The 26,426-nt window shown below is 39.0% G+C and overlaps 1 protein-coding gene across 1 annotated transcript in view; it reads right to left on the bottom strand.

Moving 5' to 3' along the window:
* The window catches only part of LOC128689208 (RCC1 and BTB domain-containing protein 1), a 93,656-nt gene that overhangs the window by 32,535 nt on the left and 34,695 nt on the right, over nt 1-26,426 (bottom strand). Inside the window, exons 4-6 of the mRNA XM_070086211.1 lie at nt 26,393-26,426; nt 13,074-13,181; nt 5,699-5,930 (exon numbers count right to left, since the gene is read on the bottom strand). The exon at nt 26,393-26,426 is cut by the window's right edge and continues 125 nt beyond it. Coding sequence (XP_069942312.1) covers nt 5,699-5,930; nt 13,074-13,181; nt 26,393-26,426 — 374 coding nt within the window. The remainder of the gene's footprint in view (nt 1-5,698; nt 5,931-13,073; nt 13,182-26,392) is intronic.

Consider the following 26,426-nt stretch of genomic DNA (forward strand, 5'->3'; position numbering starts at 1 on the left):
CTCGAGAACAAAATCCTCAGTCTTGAACAAAAGTTATCAACACCAGGAATGACTAACTATGGCAAGACCATCCAAACAGTCATAGATAGCCATACAGAACAAATAATATCTCTTAATACAAAGGTTGAAGAAGCAGTAAAAGAATGGAAGAACAACTTAGATAACCAGTTCAGTGACTACTTTGCTCTCCAAGAAGATAAAACTGAGCAAGATAAACTATCGGACGCAGTAATAGTTAACAGTCCACTTTTTCCCAGTGATATGAACCAAACGAACAGTAAAGAAATTACTATCCAGATCATAAAGGACCAAACAAAAGTTACAGTACCAGAGTCAGAAATAAAGGAAGCCAGGTTACTAGGATCCCATGGTAGAAAAAGTGTTATGCTTAGATTCCACTCACATGACAGGAAAAAAGACTTAATAATTGCATCTATTAAAGTAAAGAAAGAGGTATACATAAACGAGTGTCTTACCAAAAAACGTCAGAACCTCCTGTATAGAGTCAGAAAACTTAAGCGGGAGAATAATGACACAATACACCAATGCTTCACACGGGATGGGAAAATTCTAGTTAGGAAAACAAATGTAGGTCAACTGTACACAATCACGAACGAGAATGATCTATCACGATTTCTCAGGGATACTAATCTTACAGAGAATAACTAAACAATGTCCAACCTAAAAGCCTACGTAGTGTAGTGTATGTTTTGCTCCATTATTGTTCAAATTTCATAGTACAATCTCTTAGTAATTAAATAATCAACTACCTCATTATGTGATTTTACTAGTAAGCATAAGTCACCTTATGTAATTTTCTTATTTACTATTGTTTGCTTAAATATTAGCTGAATTGATACTTTCTCTGTCCATATTACTACCTCATATTTTTTTAAATACTATTAATTGATATTACTTACTAAAATTAATAATTAATTACCATTTTTACTATCAGTACAATTTACTCTTAACATTTTTGACATCATTTAATTACCATTACTTGTCTAATTACCATAACCTGTTTTAATACCACATTTACTATCTTAGAGTACTCTTAAATACCTTGTACTGCCAAATAACCTCTAGTATAACTACCAGTGCAATATTGAATCCAAATAACTGTTCTTAAAATTTAATACTTGAAATAAACATTACTTTTTCACTTTATTTTTGCTAATTAATCTTTTTTTGTAATCATTATTACTTACTAAAATTTTATTAAACACCATATTTACTACCAGTCAATTTTACTTTTGTACATTAATCATTATTTTATACTTTTCATAACATTTTGTTGCCAAATTTTCAAGTTTGTATATTCAACTCCAACCTTTATATTATCCTTTGTACCTGTGTACCTGTCTACCATCTTACTATCATATTATAACCAAGTCATTGCCATTGTTATTTTTTACTTATTATTCTTTTGGTACTTTAATTTGTGAATTTTATTTTGTCAATTTAAATCTAGTTATACTCTTGATCTTGTTAACAACCTATATCAGACCCTAGTGCAATTGCAAGTACCATTTTAATTTGTATTTTTATATTATAAGTTTATACCTAGTTGTACTTTAGCTCATTCTAGCTTTATACCTAGTTGTACTTTAGCTCATTCTAGCTCAATACATAGACAACACTAAATTCATTATATTAGACCTTAGTGCAATTACAAGAGTGAGTCTGGTGCCACTTGTAATTTGTTTTTTTATAGTATTAGTTTATACCTAGTTGTACTTTAGCTCATTCTAGCACAACACATAGACAATATCAATTTCATTATGTTTATTAGTGACTATACTCTATATGACCAAAGTGCTTTAGCGGTATACTTATCCAAACCTCCCACCACTACAGAAATCAGTATTAGAACTCACCACATAATACAGGATATAAACAACCACTATTTAAACCTAAAAGATGAATGATCACGTTGACCCTGATCTAAACCTCCATAATCTAACACACAATCAAAACTTATTGGAAAGTAACTGCCTTTATTACACAGCATCACAAGCCAGCACTATCCTGAACACTGCTCAAAGTCTATCAGTTCTTAACTACAACATCAGGTCCTTAAGCAAACACTATGATGACCTCCTGGCACTCCTTGAGTCACTAAAGACACCCTTCTCCTGCATTATTCTTACTGAGACCTGGCTTAAGCAGGACACAATTGATATCTACCCACTACCAGGATACACAGCAATCCACAACTGCAGACCATACCAAGTTGGGGGTGGTACTGCAATCTATTACTCTAACCAACTATCTTGTATTAGCACTAATTGCTTTAGTGATGAATATGGGGAATACATTTTTGCTAATTTTACTGTAAAAAACCTCAAGACGCCTATAACAATCGGTGCCATATACCGGATACCCCACACAAACATCCCAAACTTCAGTGAGAATCTAAAGTCACTAATAACAAACAGACAAATGAACAAGCACCACCTTCTCTTAGCTGGAGACTTCAATATCAACCTTGGCCTACCAGATGATCAGACTGTAACTGATTTCATCAACAATATGAACAACACACTTCTCATACCAACAATAACTAAACCAACCAGGCTGACTGAGACAAGTGCAACCATAATAGACCACATATGGACCAATATACTAGCCCCCCTTAAATCAGGGATAATCACAGACAGCACTACTGACCACTACCCAACCTTCCTCTTAACAAACATTAGTAAGCCACCACTCGAATACAACAAAGTTTCATTTAGACTCCATGACGAGGCCTCAATAAGGAATTTCACAGCAGACCTAGAGACTGTTGACTGGCCTACAGAATTCTCCAATGCCAATGGTATTGACGATTGGACAGACATTTTTCTTAACAAAATACTTAGACTATACAACAAACATTGTCCTATAAAAACGAAACAGATCACGAATAAACGGCTTGGTTGCCCATGGCTAACCAGCAGCATTCTGAAATCCATTGATAAGAAACACCAATATGAAAAGCAATATAGACAGGGCTTAATACACAAAGATATTCTTAAACAATATTCAACAGTTCTCACCAAATTAATAAAGAAAGCCAAACAACTGTACTACTCCAGCAGATTCACTGACACAAGAGGAGATATAAAAAAGACCTGGAAAACACTTTCCCAGATTCTGGGGACCCACAAACTGAAAAAAAAAAACAAGAATATTGTTCTAACTAAACCTCATGAAACACCACTGCATCCCACTGATACAGCTAACAAGATAAACGACTTCTTCTCAAACATAGGATCTAATCTCGCCAGTAAAATCCCACGTACCAATGCCCGTGCCGGGGACTACCTAGATGGGAATTTCCCAAATTCCTTCTATCTTGTACCAACTGAGCCCACGGAAGTCACCGCGATCATAAAGTCACTTAAAAATAACTCGGGGAATCTGTCTCACGTCCCACCATTATTGTACAAGCGAGCGGCCCATGTCCTTTCGCATGCTATTACATTACTTTTTAACAAGTCACTAGAAACTAGCACTTTCCCGACACTACTCAAGACAGCAAGGGTTACACCAATACATAAAGGTGGTGACCCTACAGACGTAAACAACTATAGGCCAATATCAAACTTACCATTGCTATCCAAAATCTTCGAGAAACTCGTGCACAGGAGACTATATTCATTTATAACGTCACAAAACATACTCAACCCCTGCCAATTTGGATTCAGGAAAAATAAAAGCACTAATGATGCAATTATAAAAATGCTAGACCTGCTTTACACAGCATTGGAAAATAAGGAATATCCGCTAGGAATTTTTATTGACCTAAGAAAAGCGTTTGACACAGTAGACCACGGCATCCTACTCCACAAACTTGACCACTATGGTATAAGAGGCCATGCGCTTGCATATTTTAAATCCTACCTTTCTAATAGGTATCAGTATGTCACCATTAAAGACACAGCCTCATCAATACGGCCACTTGATACTGGAGTTCCGCAGGGAAGTGTCCTTGGACCCCTGCTCTTCCTCATTTACATCAATGATCTTCCAAACATATCCCAACACCTGAAACCCATTCTCTTTGCTGACGACACGACTTATGTCATCTCCCACCCTAATCTTGCCACCCTCAACACCATTGTTAACGAGGAGCTGCTCAAAATATCGACTTGGATGACAGCCAATAAACTTACACTTAACACTGGCAAAACCTACTATATTATGTTTGGTAGCAGAGCAGGTGTTGCGCAACTTAACATTAAGATCGACAACACTCTAATTGCCAGACATAATGAGGGCAAATTCCTTGGCCTATACCTCGACAACAACCTAAATTTCAGCACCCATATCCAACACATAACAAAAAAAGTATCCAAAACGGTGGGGATCCTCTCCAAGATACGATACTACGTGCCGCAAACTGCCCTTCTCACACTATACCATTCACTTATATATCCATACCTCACCTATGCTATCTGTGCTTGGGGTTCAACTGCAGCAACACACCTAAAGCCAATAATAACCCAACAAAAAGCCGCAGTAAGAATAATCACTAAATCCCATCCCTGGCAACACCCCCCCCCCCCACTCTTCATAGATCTAAACTTACTCCCTGTTCAGAACATCCACACTTACTACTGTGCAATCTATATCTACAGGACCTTAAATTCCAATATTAACCTTGACCTAAAACGCTTTCTTGATAGTTGTGACAGGATCCACAGGCATAACACCAGACACAAACATCTCTATGACATTCCCCGTGTTCGACTAAACCTTTACAAAAATTCAATGTATTTCAAAGGACCTAAAATCTGGAACACCCTACCTGAAAACTCTAGAACTGCAGACACATTCATCACTTTCAAAACTACAGTTAGAAAACATCTTATCTCCCTGATCCACCCCGACAACTAACTACATGATAACCACCTGGTGGTTCACAATTACACTCACTCACCCACTGACTATAAACCCAGAAATACTAATCTTAATCTTAAAATAATAAATCCTAACTAGTCATAAGTTTGCCTATGATACTCCAATATAGACACTTTGTATTGTGCCAAAACAAAAGCATTCACATTGCTAAACTCACAAATTATGATGTAGTCACTTAGCCTTAATACCATAATCTGTAAGGATTTAATGTTAAGAATTAATCTAAGTCTGCCCGAAATGCCTAGCCATGCTAGGTGTCCTAGTGGCCCCCTCTGTAATTAGTATTTTATAACATGTAAACCACACAATACCCAAAACCTGTAAACCCCACATTGTAACCCTTATAGAGAATAAACTTGAATTGAATTGAATCAGCCCTCTGGACAACAGTTTTGGTAATCCCGCACCTCCTCCTAACTTCCAAACTACGAATTCTCTGCATTATATTCACACCACACATTGCCCTCAGACATGACATCTCCACTGCCTCCAGCCTTCTCCTCACTGCAACATTCATCACCCACGCTTCACACCCATATAAGAGCGTTGGTAAAACTATACTCTCATACATTCCCCTCTTTGCCTCCAAGGACAAAGTTCTTTGTCTCCACAGACTCCTAAGTGCACCACTCACTCTTTTTCCCTCATCAATTCTATGATTCACCTCATCTTTCATAGACCCATCCGCTGACACGTCCACTCCCAAATATCTGAATACGTTTTTAAAGACTACAAATATGATAACATAAAGCAAGGAAAAAGTTATAATGTAAATTTCAAAATTACAAACCTTTACAGTGGCCCCAGAGATAAATCTTGGAATTTTGTGTCATAGCTGCTGAAAGGTGACAGTAGTGAGAGGCTGCAATATCAACAATACGGCCAAGGTCCTGCGCCACTCTGACTGGGGCACACTGGTTAGCTTTATTTCCTGTTCCTAGTTGACCATAGCTGTTTGCACCCCAGGCCCACAAGCTACCCTCATCACTCAGGGCAAGTGTGTGAGAATATCCACAAACAATCTGAGAAAGCAAACTGTGAAAGTACTGCATGCTTATTATTCTTTTCATATATAGGATACTAAAATTCCAGTGTGAAGAAACACTTATGGCACAAGATCAAGAGTACTAAAGAAAATTCAAATTCATTATCTAACCATCTAGTGGATTTTGATCAGTTCTACATGTTAAACTACATTTTTACATTTATGGAAAGTGCTAAACCCAGCATTGGCTGCGTAGACTGGAGATGGTAGAAAAATATTGATAATGAGGGAAGATGGTAGGAGTGTGTTGGTGCTGAGGAATGATGGCAGAGGGAGAGAGCTGGTATAGTAGGATGATGGTAGAGGCAGAATGTTGGGGGGTGTTAAGGGAAGATAGTACAGGAAAAGCAATGCTTAGCTCCAAACTCTTGTAGACAATAATTTTTTTTTTTTTTTTCAACAAGTCGGTCGTCTCCCACCGAGGCAGGGTGACCCAAAAAAGAAAGAAAAATCCCCAAAAAGAAAATACTTTCATCATCATTCAACACTTTCACCATACTCACACATTATCACTGCTTTTGCAGAGGTGCTCAGAATACAACAGTTTAGAAGCATATACGTATAAAGATACACAACATATCCCTCCAAACTGCCAATATCCCAAACCACTCCTTTAAAGTGCAGGCATTGTACTTCCCATTTCCAGGACTCAAGTCCGACTATATGAAAATAACCGGTTTCCCTGAATCCCTTCACTAAATATTACCCTGCTCACACTCCAACAGATCGTCAGGTCCCAAGTATCATTCGTCTCCATTCACTCCTATCTAACACGCTCATGCACGCTTGCTGGAAGTCCAAGCCCCTCGCCCACAAAACCTCCTTTACCCCCTCTTTCCAACCCTTTCGAGGACGACCCCTACCCCTCTTTCCTTCCCCTATAGATTTATATGCTTTCCATGTCATTCTACTTTGATCCATTCTCTCTAAATGACCAAACCACCTCAACAACCCCTCTTCTGCCCTCTGACTAATGCTTTTATTAACTCCACACCTTCTCCTAATTTCCACACTCCGAATTTTCTGCATAATATTTACACCACACATTGCCCTTAGACAGGACATCTCCACTGCCTCCAACCGTCTCCTCGCTGCTGCATTTACCACCCAAGCTTCACATCCATATAAGAGTGTTGGTACTACTATACTTTCATACATTCCCTTCTTTGCCTCCATAGATAACATTTTTTGACTCCACATATACCTCAATGCACCACTCACCTTTTTTCCCTCATCAATTCTATGATTAACCTCATCCTTCATAAATCCATCCGCTGACACGTCAACTCCCAAGTATCTGAAAACATTCACTTCTTCCATACTCCTCCTCCCCAATTTGATATCCAATTTTTCTTTATCTAAATCATTTGATACCCTCATCACCTTACTCTTTTCTATGTTCACTTTCAACTTTCTACCTTTACACACATTCTCAAACTCATCCACTAACCTTTGCAATTTTTCGTTAGAATCTCCCATAAGCACAGTATCATCAGCAAAAAGTAACTGTGTCAATTCCCATTTTGAATTTGATTCCCCATAATTTAATCCCACCCCTCTCCCGAACACCCTAGCATTTACTTCTTTTACAACCCCATCTATAAATATATTAAACAACCATGGTGACATTACACATCCCTGTCTAAGACCTACTTTTACCGGGAAGTATTCTCCCTCTCTTCTACACACCCTAACCTGAGCCTCACTATCCTCATAAAAGCTCTTTACAGCATTTAGTAACTTACCACCTATTCCATAAACTTGCAACATCTGCCACATTGCTCCTCTATCCACTCTATCATATGCCTTTTCTAAATCCATAAATGCAATAAAAACTTCCCTACCTTTATCTAAATACTGTTCACATATATGCTTCAATGTAAACACTTGATCTACACATCCCCTACCCACTCTGAAGCCTCCTTGCTCATCCGCAATTCTACATTCTGTCTTACCTCTAATTCTTTCAATTATAACCCTACCGTATACTTTTCCTGGTATACTCAGTAAACTTATTCCTCTATACTTTTTACAATCTCTTTTGTCCCCTTTCCCTTTATATAAAGGGACTATACATGCTCTCCGCCAATCCCTAGGTACCTTCCCCTCTTTCATACATTTATTAAACAAAAGTACCAACCACTCCAACACTATATTCCCCCCTGCTTTTAACATTTCTGTCATGATCCCATCAGTTCCAGCTGATTTACCCCCTTTCATTCTACGTAATGCCTCACGTACCTCCACCACACTTACATTCTGCTCTTCTTCACTCCTAAAAGATGGTATACCTCCCTGGCCAGTGCATGAAATTACCGCCTCCCTTTCTTCCTCAACATTTAAAAGTTCCTCAAAATATTCTCGCCATCTACCTAATACCTCCCTCTCCCCATCTACTAACTCCCCTACTCTGTTTTTAACGGACAAATCCATACTTTCCCTAGGCTTTCTTAACTTGTTTAACTCACTCCAAATTTTTTTCTTATTTTCATTAAAATTTCTTGACAGTGCCTCTCCCACTCTTTCATCTGCTCTCCTTTTGCACTCTCTCACCACTCTCTTCACCTTTCTTTTACTCTCCATATACTCTGCTCTTCTTATAACACTTCTGCTTTGTAAAAACCTCTCGTAAGCTACCTTTTTCTCTTTTATCACACCCTTTACTTCATCATTCCACCAATCACTCCTCTTTCCTCCTGCCCCCACCCTCCTATAACCACAAACTTCTGCCCCACATTCTAATACTGCATTTTTAAAACTATTCCAACCCTCTTCAACCCCCCCACTACTCATCTTTGCACTAGCCCACCTTTCTGCCAATAGTTGCTTATATCTCGCCCGAACTTCCTCCTCCCTTAGTTTATACACTTTCACCTCCCTCTTACTTGTTGTTGCCACCTTCCTCTTTTCCCATCTACCTCTTACTCTAACTGTAGCTACAACTAAATAATGATCTGATATATCAGTTGCCCCTCTATAAACATGTACATCCTGGAGCCTACCCATCAACCTTTTATCCACCAATACATAATCTAACAAACTACTTTCATTACGTGCTACATCATACCTTGTATTATTATTATTATTATTATTATTCCTTGCACTATCTTCCCTTATTTTATCAACAATCTGTCAGTACTTTTTTACCATTATAACAGACTAGGCATTACTGACTTTCTCAAGCACAACAAATACTGAAGTTTATCACAGGATGCTAGATGTACTGAGAAACTAAGTTATCCTTCCATTAAAGATGCATTTTTTGCTAAATTTAGCTTCTTCTTCTCTCAACAAACCGGCCATATCCCACCGAAGCAGGGTGGCCCAAAAAGAAAAACAAAAATTTCTCTTAACTTTAGTAATGTATACAGAAGAAGTAGTTAATAGACCCTTGCTCCTGGCATTTTAGTCGCCTCATACAACACGCATGGCTTAAGGAGGAAGAATTCTGTTTTACTTCCCCATGGAGATAAGAGGAAATAAACAAGAAGAATTTTTTTTATTATTATTATTATTAATAAAAAGTGATGGAGCGAATGATGGTGAAAGTTTTTCTTTTTCGGGCCACCCTTCCTTGGTGGGAATCGGCCAGTGTGATAATAAAAATTAAAATATTAACACACTGGCCGATTCCCACCAAGTCAGGGTGGCCCGAAAAAGAAAACCTTTCACCATTATTCACTCCATCACTGTCTTGCCAGAAGGGTGCTTTACACTACAGTTTTTAAACTGCAACATTAACACCCCTCCTTCAGAGTGCAGGCACTGTACTTCCCATCTCCAGGACTCAAGTCCGGCCTGCCGGTTTCCCTGAATCACTTCATAAATGTTACTTTGCTCACACTCCAACAGCACGTCAAGTATTAAAAACCATTTGTCTCCATTCACTCCTACCAAAGACACTCACGCATGCCCGCTGAAAGTCCAAGCCCCTCGCACACAAAACCTCCTTTACCCCCTCCCTCCAACCTTTCCTAGGCCGACCCCTACCCCGCCTTTCTTCCACTACAGACTGATACACTCTTGAAGTCATTCTGTTTCACTCCATTCTCTCTACATGTCCGAACCACCTCAACAACCCTTCCTCAGCCCTCTGGACAACAGTTTTGGCAATCCCGCACCTCCTCCTAACTTCCAAACTACGAATTCTCTGCATTATATTCACACCACACATTGCCCTCAGACATGACATCTCCACTGCCTCCAGCCTTCTCCTCGCTGTAACATTCATCACCCATGCTTCACACCCATATAAGAGCATTGGTAAAACTATACTCTCATACATTCCCCTCTTTGCCTCCAAGGACAAAGTTCTTTGTCTCCACAGACTCCTATGTGCACCGCTCACCCTTTTCCCCTCATCAATTCTATGATTCACCTCATCTTTCATAGTCCCATCCGCTGACACGTCCACTCCCAAATATCTGAATACATTCACCTCCTCCATACTCTCTCCCTCCAATCTGATATCCAATCTTTCATCACCTAATCTTTTTGTTATCCTCATAACCTTACTCTTTCCTGTATTCACTTTTAATTTTCTTCTTTTGCATACCCTACCAAATTCATCCACCAACCTCTGCAACTTCTCTTCAGAATCTCCCAAGAGCACAGTGTCATCAGCAAAGAGCAACTGTGACAACTCCCACTTTAAGTGTGATTCTTTATCTTTTAACTCCACGCCTCTTGCCAAGACCCTCGCATTTACTTCTCTTACAAACCCCATCTATAAATATATTAAACAACCACGGTGACATCACACATCCTTGTCTAAGGCCTACTTTTACTGGGAAATAATCTCCCTCTTTCCTACATACTCTAACTTGAGCCTCACTATCCTCGTAAAAACTCTTCACTGCTTTCAGTAACCTACCTCTTACACCATACACCTGCAACATCTGCCACATTGCCCCCCTATCCACCTTGTCATATGCCTTTTCCAAATCCATAAATGCCACGAAAACCTCTTTAGCCTTATCTAAATACTGTTCACTTATATGTTTCACTGTAAACACCTGGTCCACACGCCCCCTACCTTTCCTAAAGCCTCCTTGTTCATCTGCTATCCTATTCTGCGTCTTACTCTTAATTCTTTCAATAATAACTCTACCACACACTTTACCAGGTATACTGAACAGACTTATCCCCCTATAATTTTTGCACTCTCTTTTGTCCCCTTTGCCTTTATACAAAGGAACATGCATGCTCTTTGCCAATCCCTAGGTACCTTACCCTCTTCCATACATTTATTAAATAACAGCACCAACCACTCCAAAACTATATCCCCACCTGCTTTTAACATTTCTATCTTTATCCCATCAATCCCAGCTGCCTTACCCCCTTTCATTTTACCTACTGCCTCACGAACTTCCCCCACACTCACAACTGGCTCTTCCTCACTCCTACAAGATGTTATTCCTCCTTGCCCTATATACGAAATCACAGCTTCCCTATCTTCATCAACATTTAACAATTCCTCAAAATATTCCTTCCATCTTCCCAATACCTCTAACTCTCCATTTAATAACTCTCCTCTCTTATTTTTAACTGACAAATCCATTTGTTCTCTAGGCTTCCTCAACTTGTTAATCTCACTCCAAAACTTTTTCTTATTTTCAACAAAATTTGTTGATAATGTCTCACCCACTCTCTCATTTGCTCTCTTTTTACATTGCTTCACCACTCTCTTAACCTCTCTCTTTTTCTCCATATACTCTTCCCTCCTTGCATCACTTCTACTTTGTAAAAACTTCTCATATGCTAACTTTTTCTCCCTTACTACTCTCTTTACATCATCATTCCACCAATCGCTCCTCTTCCCTCCCGCACCCACTTTCCTGTAACCGCAAACTTCTGCTGAACACTCTAACACTACATTTTTAAACCTACCCCATACCTCTTCAACCCCATTGCCTATGCTCTCATTAGCCCATCTATCCTCCAATAGCTGTTTATATCTTACCCTAACTGCCTCCTCTTTTAGTTTATAAACTTTCACCTCTCTCTTCCCTAATGCTTCTATTCTCCTTGTATCCCATCTACCTTTTACTCTCAGTGTAGCTACAACTAAAAAGTGATCTGATATATCTGTTGCCCCTCTATAAACATGTACATCCTGAATTCTACTCAACAGTCTTTTATCTACGAATACATAATCCAACAAACTACTGTCATTTCGCCCTATATCATAACTTGTATACTTTTTTATCCTCTTTTTCTTAAAATATGTATTACCTATAACTAAACCCCTTTCTATACAAAGTTCAATCAAAGGGCTCCCATTATCATTTACACCTGGCACCCCAAACTTACCTAACACACCCTCTCTAAAAGTTTCTCCTACTTTAGCATTCAGGTCCCCTACCACAATTACTCTCTCACTTGGTTCAAAGGTTCCTACACATTCACTAAACATCTCCCAAAATCTCTCTCTCTCCTCTACATTCCTCTCTTCTCCAGGTGCATACACACTTATTATGACCCACTTTTTGCATCCAACCTTTACTTTAATCCACATAATCCTTGAATTTACACATTCATATTCTCTTTTCTCCTTCCATAACTGATCCTTCAACATTACTGTTACCCCTACTACTACTTCTAGTAAGAAAATAGAAGAAAACCCAGAGGGGTGTGTATATATATGCTTGCACATGGATGTATAGTGTGACCTAAGTGTAAGTAGAAGTAGCAAGATGTACATGAAATCTGGCCTGTTTATGAGATAGAAAAAAGACACCAGCAATCCTACCATCGTGTAAAACAATTACAGGCATTCGTTTTACACTCGCTTGGCAGGACGGCAGTACCTCCCTGGGCGGCTGCTGTCTACCAACCTACTACCTAGGTAAATTTAGTTTGGCTTCAAGAGAAAGGAAAGAAAAACCTCATCTACATGTGAGCATCTTCGCTATGTACCACAAAAAAAATATTAATTTAAAAGAGAACATCTTCTATAATAGTGTTTTTAAGGGTAATTTAGAATTGCAAGCCAAGCTTAGTACTGTATGAGGAATAATGAAGACTTTCATATTAAAAAAAAATATGACACAAAGCCTTTTTAGTTTTTAATGGATGCAAACCACTGTTCTACAATACAATAAGTAGATAATTCACATACCTTTGTGATGACAACTCCTTGAAGGGCTGTGACTCTGCAGGGATTGTGCTGGTTCACATTGTTACCCAGACCCAACTGTCCATTACTGTTCAGGCCCCACCCATAAACCTAAAAGCAACCAATTACGGATACAAGCCAAGTAAAAAATAAATAATGCAAGGTAAGACTAGATGATAAAACTGACACGATTAGGTTCTATTATTCATTGTTAAATTGTTGAAAGGTGGAAGGCTTTCTTGATTCTTGGCAATTTTCCTGATACTGTAGATGTAGAATAACAAAAGTCATTTTATTTAAAGGAGTTCTAAAATTACGATGTAAACTAAATTAACATATATACCATATACTGTACATGTATAAATATGCATTAAGTAGTGCAGAAATGTTCTATGCAGAGGAGGAGGAGGAGGAGGAGGAGGAGGAGGAGGAGGAGGAGGGAGGATTTTTTTGTTTGTTTTTCAACAAGTCGGCTGTCTCCCACTGAGGCAGGGTGACCCAAAAAGAAAGAAAATCCCCAAAAAGAAAATACTTTCATCATTCAACACTTTCACCTCACTTACACATTATCACTGTTTTTGCAGTGGTGCCCAGAATACAACAGTTTAGAAGTCTTATTCTTCTTTCAACACACTGGCCGTATCCCACCGAGGCAGGATGGCCCAAAAGGAAAAGCAAAAGTTTCTCCTTTCACATTTAGTAATATATACAGAAGGGGTTACTAGCCCCTTGCTCCTGGCATTTTAGTCGCCTCTTACAACACGCATAGCTTACGGAGGAAGAATTCTGTTCCACTTCCCAATGGAGAGTTTAGAAGTTTTTTTTTTTTTTTTTTTTTTTTTTTTTTTTTTTTCAACAAGTCGGCCGTCTCCCACCGAGGCAGGGTGACCCAAAAAAGAAAGAAAATCCCCAAAAAGAAAATACTTTCATCATCATTCAACACTTTCACCACACTCGCACATTATCACTGTTTTTGCAGAGGTGCTCAGAATACAACAGTCTAGAAGCATAAACATATAAAGATACACAACATATCCCTCCAAACTGCCAATATCCCAAACCCCTCCTTTAAAGTGCAGGCATTGTACTTCCCATTTCCAGGACTCAAGTCCGACTATATGAAAATAACCGGTTTCCCTGAATCCCTTCACTAAATATTACCCTGCTCACACTCCAACAGATCGTCAGGTCCCAAGTACCATTCGTCTCCATTCACTCCTATCTAACACGCTCACGCACGCTTGCTGGAAGTCCAAGCCCCTTACCCACAAAACCTCCTTTACCCCCTCTCTCCAACCCTTTCGAGGACGACCCCTACCCCGCCTTCCTTCCCCTATAGATTTATATGCTTTCCATGTCATTCTACTGTGATCCATTCTCTCTAAATGACCAAACCACCTCAACAACCCCTCTTCTGCCCTCTGACTAATACTTTTATTAACTCCACACCTTCTCCTAATTTCCACACTCCGAATTTTCTGCATAATATTTACACCACACATTGCCCTTAAACAGGACATCTCCGCTGCCTCCAACCGTCTCCTCGCTGCTGCATTTACCACCCAAGCTTCACACCCATATAAGAGTGTTGGTACTACTATACTTTCATACATTCCCTTCTTTGCCTCCATAGATAACGTTTTTTGACTCCACATATACCTCAACGCACCACTCACCTTTTTTCCCTCATCAATTCTATGATTAACCTCATCCTTCATAAATCCATCCGCCGACACGTCAACTCCCAAGTATCTGAAAACATTCACTTCTTCCATACTCCTCCTCCCCAATTTGATATCCAATTTTTCTTTATCTAAATCATTTGACACCCTCATCACCTTACTCTTTTCTATGTTCACTTTCAACTTTCTACCTTTACACACATTCCCAAACTCATCCACTAACCTTTGCAATTTTTCTTTAGAATCTCCCATAAGCACAGTATCATCAGCAAAAAGTAACTGTGTCAATTCCCATTTTGAATTTGATTCCCCATAATTTAATCCCACCCCTCTCCCAAACACCCTAGCATTTACTTCCTTTACAACCCCATCTATAAATATATTAAACAACCATGGTGACATTACACATCCCTGTCTAAGACCTACTTTTACCGGGAAGTAGTCTCCCTCTCTTCTACACACCCTAACCTGAGCCTCACTATCCTCATAAAAACTCTTTACAGCATTTAATAACTTACCACCTATTCCATATACTTGCAACATCTGCCACATTGCTCCTCTATCCACTCTATCATATGCCTTTTCTAAATCCATAAATGCAATAAAAACTTCCCTATCTTTATCTAAATACTGTTCACATATATGCTTCAATGTAAACACCTGATCTACACATCCCCTACCCACTCTAAAACCTCCTTGCTCATCCGCAATCCTACATTCTGTCTTACCTCTAATTCTTTCAATTATAACCCTACCGTACACTTTTCCTGGTATACTCAGTAAGCTTATTCCTCTATAATTTTTACAGTCTCTTTTGTCCCCTTTCCCTTTATATAAAGGGACTATACATGCTCTCTGCCAATCCCTAGGTACCTTCCCCTCTTTCATACATTTATTAAACAAAAGTACCAACCACTCCAACACTATATCCCCCCCTGCTTTTAACATTTCTGTCATGATCCCATCAGTTCCAGCTGCTTTACCCCCTTTCATTTTACGTAATGCCTCACGTACCTCCCCCACACTTACATTCTGCTCTTCTTCACTCCTAAAAGATGGTATACCTCCCTGACCAGTGCATGAAATTACTGCCTCCCTTTCTTCCTTAACATTTAAAAGTTCCTCAAAATATTCTCGCCATCTACCCAATACCTCCATCTCCCCATCTACTAACTCCCCTACTCTGTTTTTAACTGACAAATCCATATTTTCCCTAGGCTTTCTTAACTTGTTTAACTCACTCCAAAATTTTTTCTTATTTTCATTAAAATTTCTTGACAGTGCCTCTCCCACTCTATCATCTGCTCTCCTTTTGCACTCTCTCACCACTCTCTTTACCTTTCTTTTACTCTCCATATACTCTGCTCTTCTTATAACACTTCTGCTTTGTAAAAACCTCTCATAAGCTACCTTTTTCTCTTTTATCACACCCTTTACTTCATCATTCCACCAATCACTCCTCTTTCCTCCTGCCCCCACCCTCCTATAACCACAAACTTCTGCCCCACATTCTAATACTGCATTTTTAAAACTATTCCAACCCTCTTCAACCCCCCCACTACTCATCTTTGCACTAGCCCACCTTTCTGCCAATAGTCGCTTATATCTCACCCGAACTTCCTCCTCCCTTAGTTTATACACTTTCACTTCCCTCTTACTTGTTGTTGCCACCTTCCTCTTTTCCCATCTACCTCTTACTCTAACTGTAGCTACAACTAAATAATGATCCGATATATCAGTTGCCCCTCTATAAACATGTACATCCTGGAGCCTACCCATCAACCTTTTATCCACCAATACATAATCTAATAAACTACTTTCATTACGTGCTACATCATACCTTGTATATTTATTTATCCTCTTTTTCATAAAATATGTATTACTTATTACCAAATTTCTTTCTACACATAGCTCAATTAAAGGCTCCCCATTTACATTTACCCCTGGCACCCCAAATTTACCTACTACTCCCTCCATAACATTTTTACCCACTTTAGCATTAAAATCCCCAACCACCATTACTCTCACACTTGATTCAAAACTCCCCACGCATTCACTCAACATTTCCCAAAATCTCTCTCTCTCCTCTACACTTCTCTCTTCTCCAGGTGCATACACGCTTATTATAACCCACTTTTCACATCCAATCTTTATTTTACTCCACATAATCCTTGAATTAATACATTTATAGTCCCTCTTTTCCTGCCATAGCTTATCCTTCAACATTATTGCTACTCCTTCTTTAGCTCTAACTCTATTTGAAACCCCTGACCTAATCCCATTTATTCCTCTCCACTGAAACTCTCCCACCCCCTTCAGCTTTGTTTCACTTAAAGCCAGGACATCCAGCTTCTTCTCATTCATAACATCCACAATCATCTCTTTCTTATCATCTGCACAACATCCACGCACATTCAGACTTCCCACTTTGACAATTTTCTTCTTCTTATTCTTTTTAGTAATCTTTACAGGAAAAGGGGTTACTAGCCCATTGTTCCCGGCATTTTAGTTGACTTTTACAACACGCATGGCTTACGGAGGAAAGATTCTTATTCCACTTCCCCATGGATATAAAAGGAAAATTAATAAGACCAAGAACTATTAAGATAAAATCAAAGAAAACTCAGATGAGTGTGTATAAATAAATGTGTACATGTATGTGTAGTGTGACCTAAGTGTAAGTAGAAGTAGCAAGACATGCCTGTAATCTTGCATATTTATGAGACAGACAAAAGACATCAGCAATCCTACCATCATGTAAAACAATCACAGGCTTCGTTTTACACTCACTTGGCAGGACGGTAGTACCTCCCTGGGTGGTTGCTGTCTACCAACCTACTACTAGAAGTATATACGTATAAAAATACACAACATATCCCTCCAAATTGCCAATATCCCAAACCCCTCCTTTAGAGTGCAGGCACTGTACTTCCCATTTCCAGGACTCAAGTCCGGTTACATAAAATAACCGGTTCCCCTGAATCCCTTCACTAAATATTACCCTGCTCACACTCCAACAGCTCGTCAGGTCCCAAATACCATTCGTCTCCATTCACTCCTATCTAACACGCTCGCGCACGCTTGCTGGAAGTCCAAACCCCTCGCCCACAACACCTCCTTTACCCCCTCCCTCCAACCTTTTCGAGCACGACCCCTACCCCGCCTTCCTTCCCCTACAGATTTATATGCTCTCTATGTCATTCTACTTTGATCCATTCTCTCTAAATGACCAAAAAATCTCGACAAACCCTCTTCAGCCCTCTGACTAATACTTTTATTAACTCCACACCTTCTCCTAATTTCCACACTCCAAATTTTCTGCATAGGATTTACACCACACATTGCCCATAGACAGGACATCTCCACTGCCTCCAACCGCCTCCTCGCTGCAGCATTTACAACCCAAGCTTCACACCCATATAAGAGTGTTGGTACTATTATACTTTCATACATTCCCTTCTTTGCCTCCATAGATAACATTTTTGCTTTCACATATACCTCAATGCACCACTCACCTTTTTTCCTTCATCAATTCTATGATTAACCTTATCCTTCATAAATCCATCCGCTGACATGTCAACTCCCAAATATCTGAAAACATTCACTTCTTCCATACTCCTCTCCAATTTGATATCCAATTTTTCTTTATCTAAATCATTTGATGCCCTCATCACCTTACTCTTTTCTATGTTCACTTTCAACTTTCTATCTTTACACACACTCCCAAATTTGTCCACTAACCTTTGCAATTTTTCTTTAGAATCTCCCATAAGCACAGTATCATCAGCAAAAAGTAACTGTGTCACTTCCCATTTTGTATTTAAATCCCCATAATTTAATCCCACCCCTCTCCCGAACAACCTAGCATTTACAGTGGACCTCCGGTATTCGATATTAATCCGTTCCTGAGAGCTTATCGTATGCCAAAATTATCGAAAGGTGAATTAATTTTCCCCATAAGAAATAATGGAAATCAAATTAATCCGTGCAAGACACCCAAAAGTATGAAAAAAAAAAAATTTTACCACAAGAAATATTAAGTTTAATGCACACAAACTGAAGAAGACATGCACAGTTTGTAGTACTCTACTAACAATAGAATACATGACACTTACCTTTAACCCTTTGAGGGTTTCGGCCGTACTAGTACGGCTTACGACCCAGGGTTTTTGACGTACTAGTACGCCTAAATTCTAGTGCCCTCAAATCTAGTGGGAGAAAGCTGGTAGGCCTACATATGAAAGAATGGGTCTATGTGGTCAGTGTGCACAGTATAAAAAAAATCCTGCAGTACACAGTGCACAATGAGAAAAAAAAAACTGACTGTTTTTTTGGAATAAAACAGCAACTTTGCACTGTATTTTTGTATGGTATTTATTGTTGTATTCTAGTTTTCTTGGTCTCATTTTATAGAATGGAGGACATGCTATAGAAATTGAGATGATTTTGACTGGTTTTACAATGAAAAGTACCTTGAAACTGAGCTCAAAGTAGCAGAAATGTTCGATTTTTACCAAAGTTCAAAAGTAAACAAATCATGCCAAGCATCCAATACACGTCAACTGGTGAGTCTAATATTCTTTCGCAAGTGCGCCAATATTATTTATACCATTTTTTACACTAATGCAGTAGTCTGCATAACAGTAAATCTGCGATTTTTTGTGAGAATAAAAATTCAAAGTGGAAAGCAAAAGAACGTAAGAGGGGCCTTGGGACTTGACTAATGAACAGAGTAAATGTCATTTTAGTGCGAGGAATGTCTTTCTTGTTTATTCTGGACCCTATTCGGAAATTGGCATCTTTTGAAATTTGTGTGAAATTGGCAAAATTGCTAAATTCTGACCACTGTACTGGATAGTTGAAATTGGTAAATGGGTGGTTTCTTGCACTCATTCTATAGAAAAAAATGGAGTTCTAGCGAAATATTCATGTTTTTTGTCGACTAGTACAGTGGAATTGGCTGAAAATAGGGCTCAAAGAGGGCTAAATCGCCAATGTGTAAACATCGCCGAGACCCCTAACTTCGCGAGAGCATAATTCCATAAGTTTTCCATCAAATTTCATACTTTTGGTGTCATTATGATCGGGAAAAGATTCTCTATCTTTCCGTAAGAAATTTTTTTTTTTTTTTTTTTAAATTTGGCCGACCCTGAGAACGAGTCTTGGAGAGGGCCTGTCGACCCTCAAAGGGTTAATGAAGATCTGGTGATGATTGATGGGATGGGAGGAGGGGAGAGTGTCGAACTTAATGTTTAGAAGGGGAATCCCCTTCCATTAGGACTTGAGGTAGCAAGTCCTTTTCCGGGGTTACTTCCTTTCTTTTAATGCCACTAGGACCAGCTTGAGTCACTGGACCTCTGTCGCACAACAGATCTGTCCATAGAGGTCTGTACCTCCCGTTCCTTTAAGATTTGTCTAAAATGGGCCATAACACTGTCATTGTAATAGTCGCCAGCATGGCTTGCAATAGCTGTGTTAGGGTGATTTTCATCCATAAAGGTTTGCAGTTCAACCCACTTTGCACACATTTCTTTAATTTTTGAAGTAGGCACAATGGATTCCACAACTGGCATAGTCTTCTCAGGGTTAGCCCCAAACCCTTCAAAATCTTTCTTAATTTCCATACTAATTCTCACCCTTTTTACCACAGGGTTGGCACTAGAAGCTTTCTTGGGGCCCATGGTGACTTATTTTGCAGAAACAAGCACCAAAAACACTGTGATAATATGGAATGTAAGGAATGTATGCTTAGATGCGAGCACACTGGCTGGCTTGTAAACACTGGCAAGCACGGGGCAGTTCAGGCCACACGTGGACACGTCTCGGACGAATTGCGTGTGGCAGGTTTTTTAACGAGTGGCGAGGCAAAATTTTTGCGTTAAAATGTATCAAATACCGGATTTATCGGATACCGATGCCATCGAATACGGGGGGTCCACTGTACTTCTTTCACAACCCCATCTATAAAAATATTAAACAACCATGGTGACATTACACATCCCTGTCTAAGACCTACTTTTACCGGGAAGTAGTCTCCCTCTCTTCTACACACCCTAACCTGAGCCCCACTATCCTCATAAAAACTTTTTACAGCATTTAGTAACTTACCACCTATTCCATATACTTGCAACATCTGCCACATTGCTCTCCTATCCACTCTATCATATGCTTTTTCTAAATCCATAAATGCAATAAAAACTTTCCTACTTTTATCTAAATACTGTTCACATATATGCTTCAATGTAAACACTTGATCTACACATCCCTTACCCACTCTAAAACCTCCTTGCTCATCCGCAGTTCTACATTCTGTCTTACCTCTAATTCTTTCAATAATAACCCTACCGTACACTTTTCCTGGTACACTCAGTAAACTTATTCCTCTATAATTTTTACAATCTCTTTTATTCCCTTTCCCTTTATGTAAAGGGACTATACACGCTCTCCGCCAATCCCTAGGTACCTTCCCCTCTTTTATGCATTTATTAAACAAAAATACCAACCACTCCAACACTATGTCCCCCCCTGCTTTTAACATTTCCGTCATGATCCTGTCAGTTCCAGCTGCTTTACCCCCTTTCATTCTACGTAATGCTTCACGCACCTCCCCCACACTCACATCCTGCTCTTCTTCACTCCTAAAAGATGATATACCTCCCTGGCCAGTGCATGAAATTACCGCCTCCCTTTCTTTGTCGACATTTAAAAGTTCCTCAAAATATTCTCATCATCTACCCAATACCTCCATCTCCCCATCTACTAACTCCCCTACTCTGTTTTTAACTGACAAATCCATTCGTTCCCTAGGCTTTCTTAACTTGTTTAACTCACTCCAAATTTTTTTCTTATTTTCATTAAAATTTCTTGACAGTGCCTCTCCCACTCTATCATCTGCTCTCCTTTTGCACTCTCTCACCACTCAATTCACCTTTCTTTTACTCTCCATATACTCTGCTCTTCTTATAACACTTCTGCTTTGTAAATACCTCTCATAGGCTACCTTTTTCTCTTTTATAACACCCTTTACTTCATCATTCCACCAATCACTCCTCTTTCCTCCTGCCCCCACCCTCCTATAACCACAAACTTCTGCCCCACATTCTAATACTGCATTTTTAAAACTATTCCAACCCTCTTCAACCCCCCCACTACTCATCTTTGCACTAGCCCACCTTTCTGCCAATAGCTGCTTATAAGAACATAAGAACATAAGAACGAAGGAACACTGCAGAAGGCCTACTGGCCCATGCGAGGCAGGTCCAAGTCTCCTACCGGCTTAAGCCAATGCACCCAACCTAGTCAGGTCAGGTCACATTGACTTAAGGGAGGAACACGGCAACCGACCTGGTAGCACAAGCTATCAGGTCTAACTCACACCCACCCACATCCACTCATGTATTTATCCAACCTATTTTTAAAGCTACACAACGTTCTGGCCTCTATAACGGTACTTGGGAGTTTGTTCCACTCATCCACAACTCTATTACCAAACCAGTACTTTCCTATATCCTTCCTGAATCTGAATTTTTCCAACTTAAAAACATTGCTGCGAGTCCTGTCTAGGCTAGATATTTTCAGCACACTATTTACATCCCCTTTATTTATTCCTGTCTTCCATTTATACACCTCAATCATATCCCCGCTAATTCTACGTCTTTCTAGAGAGTGCAGATTCAGGGCCCTTAGTCTATCCTCATAGGGAAGGTTTCTGATACATGGGATCAACTTTGTCATCCTCCTTTGTACATTTTCCAGAGAATTTATATCCATTCTGTAATAAGGTGACCAAAACTGTGCAGCATAATCTAAATGAGGCCTAACCAAGGATGTATAGAGTTGAAGAACAACCTGAGGACTCCTATTATTTATGCTTCTTGATATGAAGCCAAGGATTCTATTAGCTTTATTGCGAACACTTATGCACTGTTGTCTTGGTTTCAGATTACTGCTAACCAGAACTCCTAAATCTTTTTCGCAATCCGTAATATTAAGATCTACATTATTTAGTTTATATGTGGCATGGTTATTGTCCCGTCCAACATTTAGAACTTTGCATTTGTCTATATTAAACTGCATCTGCCACTTCTCCGACCACTGCATCAGTCTATTCAAATCTTCCTGGAGTGCTCGAATGTCCTCGTCAGAATGAATTCGACGGCCTATTTTGGTGTCATCGGCAAACTTGCCGATGTCGCTCTTTATGTCCTCATCTATGTCGTTTATGTAGATTGTGAACAGCAGGGGGCCCAACACTGACCCCTGTGGAACACCGCTCGTGACACTTCCCCACTCTGATTTCTCCCCATTTATGCAAACTCTCTGCTGCCTATTTGTCAACCATGCCTCTATCCAGGAAAAAATTTCTCCTCCTATTCCATGTGCTTTAATTTTCCTCAATAGTCTCTGATGTGGGACCCTGAACTTCCTCCTCCCTTATACACTTTCACTTCCCTCTTACTTGTTGTTGCCATTTTCCTCTTATCCCATCTACCTCTTACTCTAACTAGCTACAACTAGATAATGATCCGATATATCATTTGCCCCTCTATAAACGTGTACATCCTGGAGCCTACCCATCAACCTTTTATCCACCAATACATAATCTAACAAACTACTTTCATTACGTGCTATATCATACCTTGTATGTATATTTATCCTCGTTTTCATAAAATATGTATTACTTATTACCAGGATATGTAGATTAAAATAAATTATGATGTGGTATGGAATGAGCATCAGGAAACATTGAATTTTATAAATATATATTCCCTGGTGGTAAAGACACTTAAACCAAAGAAACCTTATCCCATGATGTAATAAAACAATAAGTATCCTCCCAACCACAGGGTGAGGTGCAAGACAAAAATTTTGGGATGGAGAAGCAGTAGCTGCGATTGATGTAATATCCACAAAAATAGCTTGGAGTGTAATAATTCCCAATGAGGACATTTTTCATCTAATTGCTGTCAAGAAATACATTTCTTAATTGAAACTGGAGCCAGTTTTGGGAAAGTATGTGTAGGGATGTGTGTTTTTGTAGTCAAGATGAATAGCAGTAATAGTTACAATATTTACAAAGTTCTCTCAACAATAAAAACAAAGATATCAACCAATACCATCCAAATTAGCCCATATCCACTGATACTTTGGCACAACCCTAGTCAAAAAGACCATTAATCTTGAATTTAGCAAATAAGTCAAGGACTCGTCCCCTCAGGAAAATGATCAACTGATGTCCTTTAACCCTTTCAATGTCTATGTAGATATACATTATTAAGGCCAGTAGCACTTATGTATATATATACTGTATATATATGTCTTAATTATAGCATCTTAAATATGCTGTGAGCAGTACATTTTGGCCTTGATATGAGTGAATAGGTTTGTGTGGTGGGTGTGCATAGTATAGTGGAACCTCTGGTCAGGAATGCTTCTGAACATGAACAAATTGGTTCATGACCAAAAAATTCACCAAATTTTTGCATCTGGTCACTAACACATAATCGAGTGCCGAACAAACACAGCCGCACCAATTTTCACATTTCATGCCATTTTTTTGGCACGTGCCAATTTTCCCCACTTCCTGTTGTTTGTGTACACCTAACAAAGACCCTTGCTTTGTAGTTGGTCTTGGTCAGACCTGTGTTCATTAGTTGTGAACTTCAGGATAAGGGATAAAGTACCATCCTCTTTATCCCTTCCTGGGTACTTATATTAGAGAAAACGTTGTGTAGTACAGTGCTGTGATATATACTAGTAATGCACCATAAAACTAAGTAAGTTTATTCAGGTATACACAAATACAGTTACATAGATTATTAAGACTCTTAAGTTACATTCACTTGTTAGATGAAGAATGAGGGGAGACCTGATCGAAGTGTATAAGTGGAAGATAGGTATTAATAAAGGGGATATTAATAAGGTCTTGAGGATGTCTCTCCAAGAGAGAACCCGCAGTAATGGATTTAAATTAGATAAGTTTAGATTTAGAAAGGACATAGGAAAGTATTGGTTTGGAAATAGGGTAGTAGATGAGTGGAACAGTCTACCTAGTTGGGTTATTGAGGCTGGGACTTTGGGTAGTTTCAAATTTAGGTTGGATAAGTACATGAGTGGGAGGGGTTGGATTTGAGTGGGACTTTCACATCAGAGCTTATTTCTTGGGTGGCATTGAAAATTGGGTTGGGCAAATGTTTTGTTAGTGGGATGAATTGTAAAGGACCTGCCTAGTATGGGCCAACAGGCCTCCTGCAGTGTTCCTCCTTTCTTATGTTCTTATACATACCAGCATATGTGTAGAGAACCTTGGATAACCCAAAAAAGTCAGACAGAGTGACTTATTTTCTCTATTGTTTATTTCAGTGCGTGCTCGTTTTCATCAATTATCTTGGAAGTGCCAGTACCCTATTTTTGTGCTTAAAAAACAATATTTACATACAGTTCATGGGGGTCTGGAATGGAATAATCATATTTATATACAATCCAATGGGGAAATTAGGTTTGGGTCACTACCAAATCGGGTCGCGACCAGTTTTGGAACGAATTATGGTCATGACCAGAGGTTCCACTGTATTAAAAAAAAAAAAAAGACCTTGACCCAAGCAGGTAAATAGACCTTTGGGTTAAAGTATCATTTTCTAGGATGGTTTTCATGGTTTTTCTCCCCATTTCTTGGTGCCATTTGATAAACAGGAAGACATACTAGTGAAACAGATGATTTTAGTCAATTTTAGACAAAGTGGCACAAATATTTGATTTTTGTGATGTTCCTGAGGAAAAGTAGAAGCTTACCCTCTCCCCCTTCATCTGTTTTATGGGTTTTTACTAGGTCTGCTTCAATTATTGGGATGACCTAAACCATGACCAAGGTAAAACTTTGATTTTTTTGTGACGATGGATTCAAAATGGAGGGCAAGTATGATATAGGGGAGGCCTGGAGTGATTAATGAGCAAAGGAAAGGTTGTTTAGTGACTGGAAAGTCTACAATCTTTGATCTGGGCTCGTTTTTAAATTGGAATTGGCTGAATTTTGTGTAAAATTGGAATAACTGTCGATTTCTGAGTTCTTTATAGAGTAGTGCTGATACTTCAATGTGCACTTTCTTGCACTCAATAGAAACAACCATGCTGTGGGTAGTTTGAGTATTGGACTTGGCTAAAACAGGTTTCAAAATGAGCAAAACTGCAGTAGCATAAAATACTCCCTGACCTCCAACTTCGTGCCTCTGTGATTCCATGAGTTTTATGTCATCTTTTGCATTTTGGGTGTCATTACCGTAACATAAAGATTCTCTATCATTATAGAAGATAATTTTTTGAGAAACAGCTACACTGACAGGACTTATAATTTTGGGGGTTGTGAAGGTGAAAAGATTGAAAAGGCTATCCCAATATCTTCCACAATGGACAAATTACAAATGTCAGAAAACTTGTGTAAGTGAAAATTCAGAAGGGACACTAAGAATATCTATGACAGAAAGATAAAGTGTACTAGGCCAGTATAGAAGAATATGGAACAATACCCAGTATCTAGTGACCAGTATTTAAGGAATCTCAACAAACAGAACTATTTAAATAGAACTAATGTTTCAAGATAAAAAATTATATGACTGTTTATTCAAGAAATACATGTTGCCCTACCTCTCCATTATCCATGACAGCCATTGAAGAAGTC

Source organism: Cherax quadricarinatus, chromosome 18, assembly GCF_038502225.1.
Source record: "Cherax quadricarinatus isolate ZL_2023a chromosome 18, ASM3850222v1, whole genome shotgun sequence".
Lineage (NCBI taxonomy): Eukaryota > Metazoa > Arthropoda > Malacostraca > Decapoda > Parastacidae > Cherax > Cherax quadricarinatus.